The following is a 12,598-nucleotide window of genomic DNA, read 5'->3' on the forward strand; positions in this document are numbered from 1 at the left end:
AAAGCTCCCTCATCATCGAAATATTCTTTACAGCGTTTGGCTCGTACAGAATCCTCGTGATCAGAAACAAGAGTCTCTTATGGGACAGTTAAAAAACCAAAAACAAAAGAAGAATGAAAGAAAAACGAGAAATATTTTGCGCGTAAGAGAGAAGATGTATTTGTTAAATCTATGGATCTCGTTGGTAGTTTATGGTAGTCTACAGAGGTAAGTAGGGTGCCGGCAAATATTCACTTTTGAAGTGCCAGCCCCACTCCCACTCCCACTTCCACAAAAAAAAACCAAAAAAAACAACAAAAAACAAAACACCAAAAAAATACTGTAAGAAAAGAAAAAAATTAACAAACATTGGAAGTTTGGGTTATATATGGCGATTTATTATGTGATGAACGCATTACAGCAGAAGGACTAGGCCAATGGACACGTTATTTGTTGTTTTCGATAAAACGAATGGCACCGTCACGACGACGGGGTTTGTTACAAAAAGCAGCAGCCATCTGCATCTGAAATGCAGTGCAGCATCGATTCATGGCAGTATTTGATGTGACTGATTTTAACGAATCAATACGCAATGAAACGACAGACGTGAAACGTACACAGTTCAAGCGGATGAAAGGGGTCAATTAAAGCAAAACATGTTGAAATTGTCAATGACCCATATCGAATGCTATGAAGCTTACTAGACAAGCCATCGACATCCACCGGGAGTATAATATTTGCTTTTTTTGTTTTGTTTTTTTAAATCACTGGGTCAGTTTTGTGGGCAACAAATGAACTCATTGTTAAAGACAAACGAATCGATCTGCCGAATCGATTACGACCGTAAAAAGGAAAATGTTCTTTTCGCGATGAATGCGGCCGTTGAGCTGATGGGCTTAAACGCTGGTCGTCACAGTCGTTGCAATCGCCTGTTGTCGCCAACCTTCACATGATAACACACGGCATGGCGCAGCAAACGGGCAAACAGATGGGGATGACGGCGGCGCCACCGTACGCACCTTTGGCACTCGATTCCGATTCGGATGCCTTAGCCGAATGCTTGGCAGCGAATTTCATTTTGCCTTTGGATCGACCTCCCATCGTTTTCGACTTTTTCTCCAAAGTCCGTGACTGTTTGACCGATGGAAAATTAAATATCAAATATCGAATTGAGGCCCAAGGGAAAACACGGTGTCTGACACTAGGTGTACGTACCAGAATCGGCACGTCTCTTTTCGTAAACATTTTGTGATCGGGAGGGTAGTAGACAGGTGGTCCGCTAGTCCCTTTGGTCGTAGGTCGTTTCGGTGCTTCTTTCTCTATCAACGGCTCCGTCTCGCCGTCCACCGGTTCCTTAGACTTGGGCGGAAGTTGCACAGCAGGCGAAGGCGAAAACACAATTGCCTGCGGATCACCGCGCGGAGTCGACGTCAACGGCTGAAATACGACGATGTCATCGACAACCGTGAACAAAAGAGAACGCGACTAAAAATAAATCAATGAATGTCAATCGTACGAGAGGCGGTCCACCATTGAAGGTAGCCATAAGGTCGTCCAGTTTCTTGGGCGGAGCTTGAAGTCCGGGATCGGGTGTCCCCTGCCTTCGGTTGGGCAAAGGAGAACCTGTGCCTGCCTGATAAAGTTTCGGCTTGTTGGTCAGCGGGTGAGTTGGCAGGTTGCAGTAAGGCTCCGACGGACAATCGCCCGCCAGCCGAGGGTAGTCGGGGTGATAGGGCAAATTGCACAACAGCTGAGGATGGCCGGGTATGTTGCACTGCGGTGGCGATTTGAGTCCGATGTGGCCAACGTGCTCTGGGAAGTTGGGATGTTTCGGCACCTGTTCCATTAGATTTCAAAGTTCAAACCAACGCGCACACTGAAGATGGACAGCGTATCGATGACGCAGGCATCGTCTAATCAAATGACTTGCATTGCAAAGAAGTGGAGGATGTCCGGGAACGGAGCAGACGGGCAGCGAAAGCGGGCTACTATCGCCCATTAGAGCAGGGTACTGAGGATGAAACGGGATATTGCAGATGACCGGACCAGGATCGCGAACGGGCGGAGAAGGCGACCTAGCCGCCACGGGCGACGGAGTAGGAGACGGGACATGAATTTCCACGATGGGAATCGGTGGGTGTCTGGGCACGTTGCAAATCGGTTCGGATGGCACTTCACCTTCCGTTGTGTAGCCAGGGAAGTCGGGATGGTGAGCTAAACGACAGACAAATGTGTTTTTTTTTTTCGGTTAAAAAAAGACGCCAACATGGCACGAAAATGAATGAAACAAGTTTTGAACCAATGTTGCACAGCAGCTCCGGATGGGATGGTATGAAACAATAAGGAGCGGCATCTCGATCCACGGGGTCCATCAATTCAGGGTATTGCGGATGCGTCTGGATGTTGCACAGACCGAAAGGGTGGCCAGAAACGTCACAAAACGGCTCCGTCTGTGGTTCGGTTAGTGACATGAAATCGGGATATCCAGGATGGCCAGGGATGTTGCATTTCGACGGCAACGGGATCGGGTCGTGTGGATGACTGGGTACGGTGCAAACCAGTCCGGCCACAGCCTCGGAGAACTCGGGCAATTCGGGATGGGTGAATTTCGGATAGTCCGGATGTTGCTTTTTGGTTTCGAGTGATTGAAAAATTAAGGACAGATAGAATAATTAAACAGAGTCAAGTAGAAAAAACAATAAAACACTTGATGTTCGATCGAATTTTTACCGTCACGTTGCAGATGAGCATCGGATGTCCGGGAACTGTGCACAACGGCAGATCGTCGTTCGGAGTCGCGGTGTTCATGTTGCCCTCTACGGCGACAGGTGGTTTGCTGGCCTTGAAATCAGGAAAATCGGGATGCTCGGGTACATTGCACTTGTCCAATCGATGAGCCGGCACGTTGCAGACAGTGTTCGCTTGCTGCCCAGTCAGCTTGGCGTTGCAATATTTCGGATAGTGGGGATGGCGAATGAAATTGCAGACGACGCGCGGATGACCCTTGGGCAGATCCATGTTGCAGATGGGCTCGATCTCAGGTGGCGGACAGCGTGAGGCGTGTTTCGGATAGTCGGCATGTTTGGGTAAATTGCACAACAATTCGGGGTGCGACGGAACGTTGCAGATGGTTTCCGACGGAGAGCAAGCGGCGGCAAAAGCGGGATGATCCGGATGATGTGGATAGTTGCAAAGTAGGGCGGGATGGACTTTGATGTTGCAAACAGGTTGCGCATCCTGCGATCCAGGTGGGCACGGAGGCGAAGCCGCGTACAACGGGAAATTGGGATGCCTCTCTATGTTGCACATCGGATGGGGATGCGAAGCCACGTTGCACAAGAGTCCCGCCGATTCCGGAATAATCCGCACGTTGTGTTTGGGAAAGTCGTCGTGATCCTAACACGTCGACATGTTCAAAAGAAAGAAACAATCATCAGATGTGGTCGTACAACATGGAATCAAACGAATGAAATACCGCGAAATTGCAGATGGGACTGTCGAGCTGCTTTTGGTTCAGGGTTGCGGTGGCAGCGCCGATCTGCCTTTTGCTGATTCGACTGTAATCAACGGTGGAATCGGCCACCATCGCACTACCACTACTGCTGGCGACCACTTGTTTCTTGCTGCTGCTGCTGCTGCTGCTGCTGCTGCTGGCGTTGTAACTGTAGAATTGGCTGGAAGAGCCCGACGCCACTTGCTGAGTAGACGACTGGTTGCCCTCAGCAAGACGGACGGATTTCTTTGCCTTTTCTTTCTTGCTGCTGGCTAGCAAATCGATGCAATCGGGAATCATTTGATTGCCGATATCGACGACGACATTGTTGAGGGACGAATCCACTTGATCTGGACCAGAGGATGCCGTTTTCTTGTCTTGCTGGCCGGTGGTAGACGATTTGACGACTTGGCTTTTTTTGACGGTAGTTTCTACCACGCCCGCTGTGCTCTCTGTTCCAGTTCCAGTTCCATTTCCAGCGCCAGCGCCTGCACCCTTGCTGTTGCTGCTGCTGCTGCTAGTCACCTCCTCCTTGAAACTGTACGTCACTCCTCGGCTGCTCCAAGCTTTTGCTCTCTACACGAAGAAAAGATGGACAGAGTTAGGCAACAAACAAAGGCCGAAGAGTGCGCTGTATTTACATCGGAAACGGATGGCGGTGGTGCCTGATGGGCGTCGGCGTCATCTGCGGAAGCCGGCATGCCGACAAGAAGAGAGCCGTCGCCGTGGGTTTTAGTCGACGTGTGATATTGGCGGTATTCGCGTTGTTGCGAACTCGAGCGAGCCCTGCCGATGCTCCCACTCCCACTCCCAGACAAAGCCTTGCCAAATGGACCGTCCTTTTGCATTAGGAACGAGTTTTCAATCGTCTACTTGAAGCAATTAATGTTTTGATAAATACAAAAGAGGGGCAATTACGGCGTAAGAATCCGTGCGTCCTTCTACGGGCAGAAGCAGTTCTGGTGACTGGGATCTGGCTGGCCTGACAGACGAAGAATGCGCCGCTGGATCTGAAACGGACGCAGTGTCAAACAGACGACGCGCGACGGACGTCTGCGAAATTGCTTGTTCGGCTAGTTGCTGGTTGGCGCCGCTGGTGCTGATCGTTTTGCTCGACGACTGGTGATGGACGGAAGTCACGCACACCGGCGTTTCGTTTCTTCCTCTCTCCTCTATCCTCGATGCTTCCGTTTTCCTTTGCGGTGATATACTCCGTTGCAGCTCATCCAGCATCCGATCTAAAAGTGCGGGGGGCAGCAGAAAAGGGCCCATTACAACGGCAATGTATAGACCAACGTCAAAGAGTCTGGCAACTGAACAGAAGGAGGCGAAAATGGACGGAAATAGAAGACGGGTAGCTCCTTCGCACGAGTAAGAAACACGCGCTAGAAGCAGAGGCAGAAGTCTAAGACAACAAACACTAAACGAAGTGTCGACGCCGACAGAAGTCGAGGACAAGAAAAGTGGATGAATTGCACATCCAAAACGAGTCAGGCAAAAAGGTCAGGACCGGAACGGCAAAGGAAGAGGTACCCCAATAGCCAATACATGTGATCTTACATCACCAAATGTCACTCAGCTCAGCTAGTGGTATCAAGGCACCATTCTTACGGTCATTTCAAATCCCAGATCCGTTGTTTCCGAGAATCAGGAAATTGCCACACCGGAAAAGAGAGAAAAACCACCACAAAACAAGTCAACGACAATAGGACAATAGAAGTAAATCCAAACAGGTGAGAGATGGGTTTGGAATGAAGTTGACGAGGATCCAAAAGTGTGTGCATCACCAAAGTAAAAAGAGAAAAAAAGGGGGAGAAGAAACACCAGAAATGAACTAAAGGGTCAAACCAAGAATAAGGTCACTCTCTAAAAAAAAGAAAAAAAAAAAAAGAAAAACCAAAACCAAAACCAAACAAAAAGCTGTGGCGAATAGTCGGCTGGTGGAAAGTTGTTCGCTCTTTGCAGCACTTGCAGCACTTGCTACTGTTACAGAGTGGCTCCTACCTAATTTCGTGTCCCATTCAGAGACGGGATACACTGGATGATGAGGCTCTAGTGAAGAGTTTTGTTCCTCAATAGCAAGAGAATCGTTGCCAGTCGAATGTTGGTGGCTGGCGTGATGTCCAGTTGACTGTCGACTATTGTTGCTCATGCTCGTCATTGTTGTCGTTGTTTTGGAAAACTGATGGCGATGGTGCGACTGGACGTCGCCCGAAGAGGAGGCCATCTCTCACGTCCGGCCTCGTTGTGCGTCTTTGCTCTCAATTGCACACCAATCGAACAATATCTGAAGAGACATTATGGAGAGAGAGAGAGAGAGAGAGAGAGGACATCCATGTTCGGTGGTTAATAAACATTCCCTTCTTTCAACATTTTCCAACACAGTTGCCGTTCATTCAGACCAATATTGAAATGATTTTGCGTTATCATTTCAACATTACTTTTATGATTAGCTTTTACATTTCAAAGAGTAATTTTTTTTTTTTTTTAAACGAATACCAGGAAAACTAAAGGTCAACATTTCGAATCTGGCTGACAGAGCGAGTCTGCCAAACAACGAAGCCAAAAGCGGACGCCTGTTTGCCAGCCACACAAAAACGCACGCCATATATACAAACAAAGACACACCAAATGCGATTTCGTTCGATTTGGCAATGAATGTCCATAGTATTTCGTTACTTTTCAAGGAAAGCAATTGGTTAATGTCATGATGTGACTGGAATACGTTACGGGTCCCGCCGTATTGTTGGCTATCCAGCCTTCGAAAACAGAAAGAAAGGGACAAGTCAAAAGACTCGATTGTGAAAGAGACCTTGGACCTTCTACCAAATGTACTCTTCTTGCATCCATTTTGCTTTCGTGTACTGGAATTCTTGTTCGCAAAACAGCAAAAAAAAAAGTCCATGTTTATTCGTCGTTTACTCTGTTGACCTTATCGTTGCACATTTCCCACCCACCTACCCTTTAAAGTCAAATGGAAAACGAGAAAAAGATTCGATCGCAACTATAGTGAGGTGTTGCTTTGCTGCTTTATACGGTGGACGGAATAATTCTAAACACACTAATAAGGCAGTTCAGCATGTCTCCACGATGATGCCCTCCCTGTATTTCGTGCCTTGCCCAATCTATGGCGATTTTAGACTATCTTGATCAATAGCCAATTTTTTGTCTTTGTTCTCCCGAAGAAAGAAATGGGAAATTAAACCATCGAATAATGCAATACAACCGAAGATAACAGAGAGATAAAACCAAAGAATTAAAAAAAAAAAATAGCCTGTGAAGCTAAACAGAGGGAGATCTGCAGCATTTCTATTCTCATAGCGATGCAGCAAAAAATGTAAAATAAAAAGAGATGGGGCGTTTCGAAACGGGCCACGCAACAGCCTGGTGTTGTGTTGTAATGGGCAACCGAGCAAACGGCTGCTGAGAGTCTGACGCGATCTAATTTTAAACCAGGTGATGCATCAAGGCGTCTTATTCATTCGTTTCTGGTTTTTTTGTGTGTGTGGATGCAATCTACGGCCACCAAAACACGCACACCAACGAATTACTATTCTGCCGTAGAGCCAAACACTAAACACAAATTTTTTTAAAAAAAGGGAATGAAAATAATAATAAGGGCGGAGCAACAGCCTTCCTACTCAGTTACATAACCCGATCCATTGTTGAATACTGACACTCATCTTCCAAATCTCAAAACCTAGCAGCTATAGGACTAGAAAGAACACTTGAAACGAAATTTCCAAGGCGACTTTAGACAAAAAAAAAAAGCCGAAGATTTAAGAAAACGTGTGCTGCAGCATAAAAGAAAATGATGATCAGCTCTATCCAATGCAGTTTTGGCGTCCCTTGTTGTGCTTTGATCCTACCGCGATACGGTAATGAAAGTACAGTGTAAAAAACGAATATCTAACTCTGTTAAATATTTTCACTTTCTCTTTTCCTTCATTTACGTGTGGCCGCGATCTTTTGGCTTTTGCTGCCAGAGACGCGCACAAGAGTCCAAGGCTATGACCAAAGATGGCCTGCACTGCGCACCGCTCGCTCATTTTCTTAACCAACACTGTTCACTTCCTTCGTCAAACCAAATGAAAAATCAGACCAAAATTCAAGCAGGAAATGAACATTCGACTTGGGGTAGATTCGAAATAAAAAAATGCTCGATATACCTGCTGGAGTGGGTTACCAAAAAGTGGTCTGGACGACAAAAAAGCAAAAACAAAAAAACAGGTGAGACGATGACGTTATCGCCGTTTAATCCAATCGCCTTGCCTATCACCAGCTACGACGTCGACGCAATAGGACGAGACACTAGACGGACAACGATGTTGGCAACAGTTGGCTGCTCCAGTGAACCAACGTTTGAAAAAGTATCGAAGGGTGAAACTTCCACAAGTGAGCGAAGCAAAGAAAAAAGATTCGGTCAGAGGTGCGTGTTCACTGCTGCCAGCGAGGACGACGGACCAACTACGACTGCAGTCTCAACGTTAGACTCCTCCTTTCTCTGGACGTACATCGTCGTCTAGCCTACTGCATCTACTTTAGGAGCGAACAACACAAATGAAAAGGAAATGACACTAGAACATGAAAAATAATATGGTAATATCAAGAGGTGAAAGATGAATCGAAAACATTCAAGACCCTTATTCCTCGAAAACTGATTGAGCAACTACACCAATCCGAAGAGTGAATAGTAGATTTTTAAAGAAATTATGATTATTCTTATGTTTGGCGCAAGTCAATTTCCGCGCCCCCTCATCTGCAAGTCCGATCATCGCTGCTCAGTGCCATTAACCACAGATGGAAGTGGACGAAAGCCGTCGAGAACGCACAAGTCGAAGCGAACCAACGTGCACCACCACCAAGCCCATCTATTAAACATCCTCTTCCAACTTGTTTGCAAACGAGACGACGAAAATGCGCTGGACGTTGTACTAGAGGGTCGAATGAAAAACAGACCGGAACAAACAAGAGAAATGGGCAGATTCTACGAGGATGTCCATTTTAAGCGCACAAACTTTAAACACTTGAAAACACGCTAAAATAAAACAACGGACTCGACGTCAAAACGATAGCCATGTAGACAAAGCAGCTTTGCATAATTCAACACATTTGCCAACTACACAAACAGCAGAGAAACAGGGTGTGGTCAAAACGTCCGTGTGCTCCTTAGAAAAAGAAAAAAAAAAAATGCTGACGCTATTGTTATCTAGAAACAAGCGAGTCCAGGTCGTAGTACTAGTCGGTTATAATTATCAAACGGCGCGAAAGTCAGATGAATCTCGAGGCTATTCCAAAAAATGCTGGCAACGCCTCGTCAACGTCGTGATTCACCTACTTACACCAGGGCGAGAATTATCGAACGTGAAGCGCAAGTCCGTCTGTGCTACGTGTTTGCTTTTCATCTACTTCATCGGGTCGGAATTCCTTTTTCATCGACACGGTCGTAAGAAAAGAATAAGAGCACGGCATCAAGCGGCTATAGATAGAAAGCGCTCGTGAACCAACAGCCAACCAACCCTCGAGCCCATACTGCGATTGAGCACCGTAGCCTTTCAAACGAAACCGGGGAATAAGAAAAAGTTGACTCATCGTCATCCTTGCAATGTGGAAGTTGGGGCGCTAAATTGGAAGTTTGCCATGCTGGCGGGGCTGGCCACACATCCTACACAAATGACCTCAAAATGGGTAAATAGAGTTGCATGGACCCTATAAACAAAGGTGAGAAAACGAGCTGAAGAAAAACTTGGCTCGTCGTTTCTTCCAACGGAAACCTACGGCTGCTACTGAAAATAGAAGACGATCAACGAAATGACCATTTTCCTGAGACTATAGGGCGTCGATAAACGACAGACGGATCTCTCTCTGAATTCCCAGTCAAGTGGAGAATTTGTGTGGTTTGGCGCACGACTGATGCCGCGACAGCTCGTTACTATTGCAGTTTGATTTGCTTATTGAAAAGAAAAGAAAAAGAAAAAGAAAAAAATCGGCCAGTTCAAATGTCAAGAGACGGCTGGCTGCTTAGTTGCAAACATCGAGTGATTCATTGAAATTACTATAGCTAAATGGAAATGAGCTCGGCATATTAAACAAGTCAAGAGAAGCAAACGGCAGGATATGGCGGCCAAGGTCCGTCTTCTCCCGTCAAGTGCCGAATCAAAAAAACAAAAATCAAAAAGGTGGCAAGGCTGTCGTGAAGACGAGTCGCCCTTGCAACATCGCGTGAATACGAAGAATCTCTTTTATACTGTCACTACCAACAACGCCCAGTCAACGTGATAAACCAAACAAAAAATGAAAGCTATTAGCAGTTGCTGTGGAATGCAAAGGAAAGAGGCCACGAACCAATCACGATTCGCTTTTACTCAAGAAAACGTTTCCACGTGAGAAACATTGAACAGGGAGCGACGAAACGGCAAACCGATGCTCAAATGCCGAATAACGAAAATTATTTGGTAGCTCAGACAGTCAACTGTTTTCAACGCGATAGAATCAAGTAGAAAAGGGGGAGATAAGACGAAACAGAAAAAAGCCATCAACAGGTGTGCCACCGAAAATGGAAAGTGAAGGACGTTCTCCTGTTTACCTATTTCCCTCGGAATGCGTGTGGCCTCAAATGTTGGACGACAACTCGACAAGGATAAAACAACATCAAGGAAATCGTGACCCAGCATCATCTTTTCTCTTTCAGTCCTCCCCCCCCCTTTCCCCCGAATGTCGTGCTATTAAGCCTACTTTGTTTTTCGCCTCAAAAAGTTGCAACAAGCCAATTTAATCCGAGGAGGAATCAAAGCGCAGTGTTGATACCATTTAGCATAATCATTTCGTGAAAACGACAAGACAAAATTTAGTATTCCAACTTGAAATATAAAAGACAAATATAAAAAAGCAAAGAAGAAATACGAGTTTGTATATCGAATAAAAAGGCGTTTTCAGTCGACGCCCACCAGACTTTCAACTTCTTAAAAGAAAAAAAAAAAAACAACAAAAACAGGCCAAACCCTATACAGACTTCAATGTGCCCATTTATGATTTCGTACCATCAGAATAGGGTGCTATTCCCTCCCCTCTCTTCGAGCCAAGGGAGGCGACACTAATTAAATGGCGTCGTCTATTCGAGCAACAATTGTCAACGCACCCATCTCTTAATGGACGCGCAATGCAACTGCCCGGAGAGGGAATAGCACTCCAAATATGTCCCGTCTATCATTACTTCGGCATGCCCAATTTGGATGGTCTTGCCGCTCTCGTCCCTCCTACTAAAGATTATTCGATAATCTTTGCAATGTCTTGCTTCTCTGTCCATAAAAGGCAACGTCTATCTGTTTACTTCCACGAAGCAACACAGAGCAGCGTTCCGTTGCCAGGACGCTTGCATCTTGCTATAAAGTTATTGGCGCCTAGACCGTTCCTTTTCTTTTTCCTTTGCCAACTCCTTATAAAGTAAGATCAAACTCGGGGCAACATCACGCACGTACTGCAGGTGTACAAATGCAAACGAAAACCAGAAAGAGTACGAAGGAGGGACTTCCGCAGCTTATAATGGTAACACAAACTCTATGACGTCATGATTTTGTCGTCATCGCCATCCACTTAACGAACCCGGCAATAAGCCAAAACATTAAAAGCCACTAATCGCAAAAAAGGACGGAGAAGATGTAGCAAGAAAAAAAAAAAATAAAACGAAAAACAACCCGAAAAAAACGTAGTAAAGATCCGCTTACCTTGTCTGCTGAACGCCATCCGAATGGTTGTTCCATTGAATTCATCAATATCTCCTAAAAATCTCGTAGAACCCGGATGTATCATTCATCATTGTGACGATAATCCGTTTACTCCTGCCTCTAAAACAAAGGGAGTGAAAAAAATAAAAGATGCTGCTAGAATACAGGATTCTGAACACTGCATGAATTTATTACCTACAGCATAATTACGCTGCAACCACATTTGGTCAAACGCTTCCGCAGAATCATTTTCATGAACCTTTAGTTATAGTACTGGGCCGCATCGTAGACTGAAAATGAGTAATAAGAAGAACTTGTATCTTGTAAATGTAACACCTTCACAGAAAGTTATAGAAACTTAAGGTCCATATTGAACAGGAAGTTGTACCTTATTACATTTCAATGTGGCTATCATCTAAGCTGGTACATTAAACATAAGGTCACAAAATTGGAAAAATTCTGTTTCAGTTAAACAGTCATGGACTCGTGATGGCCACCAAAAATTACCAGTGGATGTAAAAGACCATTCACCCCAAAAAAATTATCATTTGAATTTGGTGGCAAACAATAACCAAAAATGGTCAAATATCTTGAATTTCAAAAGAAAATCTTAACATGAACTATTTGCAAAGCCATCAAAATTTGCCCATATGTCGTTATGAAGGCAGGAAATTTAGCACACTGCAACAAATAGAATAGAAAGATTAGAGTAGTTTTCACATTAATTTTATGCAATACTTTATACTCGATGAATGTTGCATTTGCCATTTGTTCATCCATTCTATTAACTTCACAATATCAACATGACGAGGAGTGTTACACTCTACGAAAACTCCATTCTTCATATCTCCAGAAATCAACTTCACTTTCTGATGTGATTGAAATGCATGATCATTTCCAGTAGCGGCTAAATACCTTGGGTTTTTACAAAAGAACCAAGCTCATCAAGATGCCACAAAATGTCTTCAAGAAATGAGCCACTTTGTAAAATGTAAATCATTGCCAGTCACAGTTCTAAGGCTGGGAACATAATTCGAATAAAGTAAAACCTGTCGTCAACTTGATAGTTATTGTGGAAAATGATTAAGTGTTCAAACAGCTACATTCATTTTCCTTGATATGACAGAAAACTACTGCAAACCTTTTGTTTTTTTCCACATTACAGTTGAAAACCTGCTATGTTTGAGTAGATCAAAATTTAGAATAATACCCATGAGGAAAATCTTTGGCGTTTATTCCACCGAAGATTTCAATAACCGATGTCATTCTGGGATCCACGTCGTCTTCCATGAGCGTGTCAGGCAGCAAATGAACAACGTGCTAGTTGGCGATGAGAGAATTCTAAAATGGCGTTCGTTCTTGTTCTTACCCTTTATTACTCTTACCCTTACCCAGGTCCAGG

General features: G+C 44.8%; 1 protein-coding gene across 5 annotated transcripts; it reads right to left on the reverse strand.

Annotated features, from left to right (window-relative positions):
• Nucleotides 1-355: 355 nt before the first annotated feature.
• LOC116930397 (formin-like protein 20) lies at nucleotides 356-12,555 on the reverse strand. 5 transcript variants are annotated; one of them, XM_045179248.1, is made up of 14 exons: nucleotides 12,407-12,555; nucleotides 11,942-12,111; nucleotides 11,585-11,877; nucleotides 11,396-11,486; nucleotides 11,197-11,316; nucleotides 4,391-4,710; nucleotides 4,114-4,311; nucleotides 3,455-4,048; nucleotides 2,710-3,375; nucleotides 2,279-2,606; nucleotides 1,910-2,193; nucleotides 1,496-1,816; nucleotides 1,195-1,416; nucleotides 356-1,110 (listed from the first exon to the last, which is right to left on the reverse strand). In XM_045179248.1, exons 5-14 carry the CDS (start codon nucleotides 11,279-11,281, stop codon nucleotides 925-927), a joined length of 3,204 nt encoding a protein of 1,067 aa, XP_045035183.1. In that variant the 5' UTR covers nucleotides 11,282-11,316; nucleotides 11,396-11,486; nucleotides 11,585-11,877; nucleotides 11,942-12,111; nucleotides 12,407-12,555; the 3' UTR covers nucleotides 356-924. The 5 variants fall into 5 exon arrangements, with proteins under 5 accessions (XP_045035183.1, XP_045035181.1, XP_045035182.1 ...); XM_045179246.1 differs by lacking the exons at nucleotides 11,396-11,486; nucleotides 11,585-11,877; nucleotides 11,942-12,111; nucleotides 12,407-12,555 and adding an exon at nucleotides 5,477-5,759 and having other exon boundaries at nucleotides 11,197-11,314; XM_045179247.1 differs by lacking the exons at nucleotides 11,197-11,316; nucleotides 11,396-11,486; nucleotides 11,585-11,877; nucleotides 11,942-12,111; nucleotides 12,407-12,555 and adding exons at nucleotides 5,477-5,759; nucleotides 7,642-8,533 and having other exon boundaries at nucleotides 4,114-4,293.
• Nucleotides 12,556-12,598: the final 43 nt, after the last annotated feature.

Source organism: Daphnia magna, linkage group LG9 (genome assembly GCF_020631705.1).
Source record: "Daphnia magna isolate NIES linkage group LG9, ASM2063170v1.1, whole genome shotgun sequence".
NCBI lineage: Eukaryota > Metazoa > Arthropoda > Branchiopoda > Diplostraca > Daphniidae > Daphnia > Daphnia magna.

What these genes read in the sequence shown, in the direction of transcription:
- LOC116930397 (XM_045179246.1), bottom strand. Translation starts at nt 5,699, where the DNA reads ATGGCCTCCTCTTCGGGCGACGTCCAGTCGCACCATCGCCATCAGTTT. An exon ending in TGAATGGGACACGAAATTAG is followed by an intron (nt 4,711 to 5,476) that starts GTAGGAGCCACT and finishes CCGCACTTTTAG; the next exon opens with ATCGGATGCTGGATGAGCTG. An exon ending in GACGCACGGATTCTTACGCC is followed by an intron (nt 4,312 to 4,390) that starts GTAATTGCCCCT and finishes CTAATGCAAAAG; the next exon opens with GACGGTCCATTTGGCAAGGC.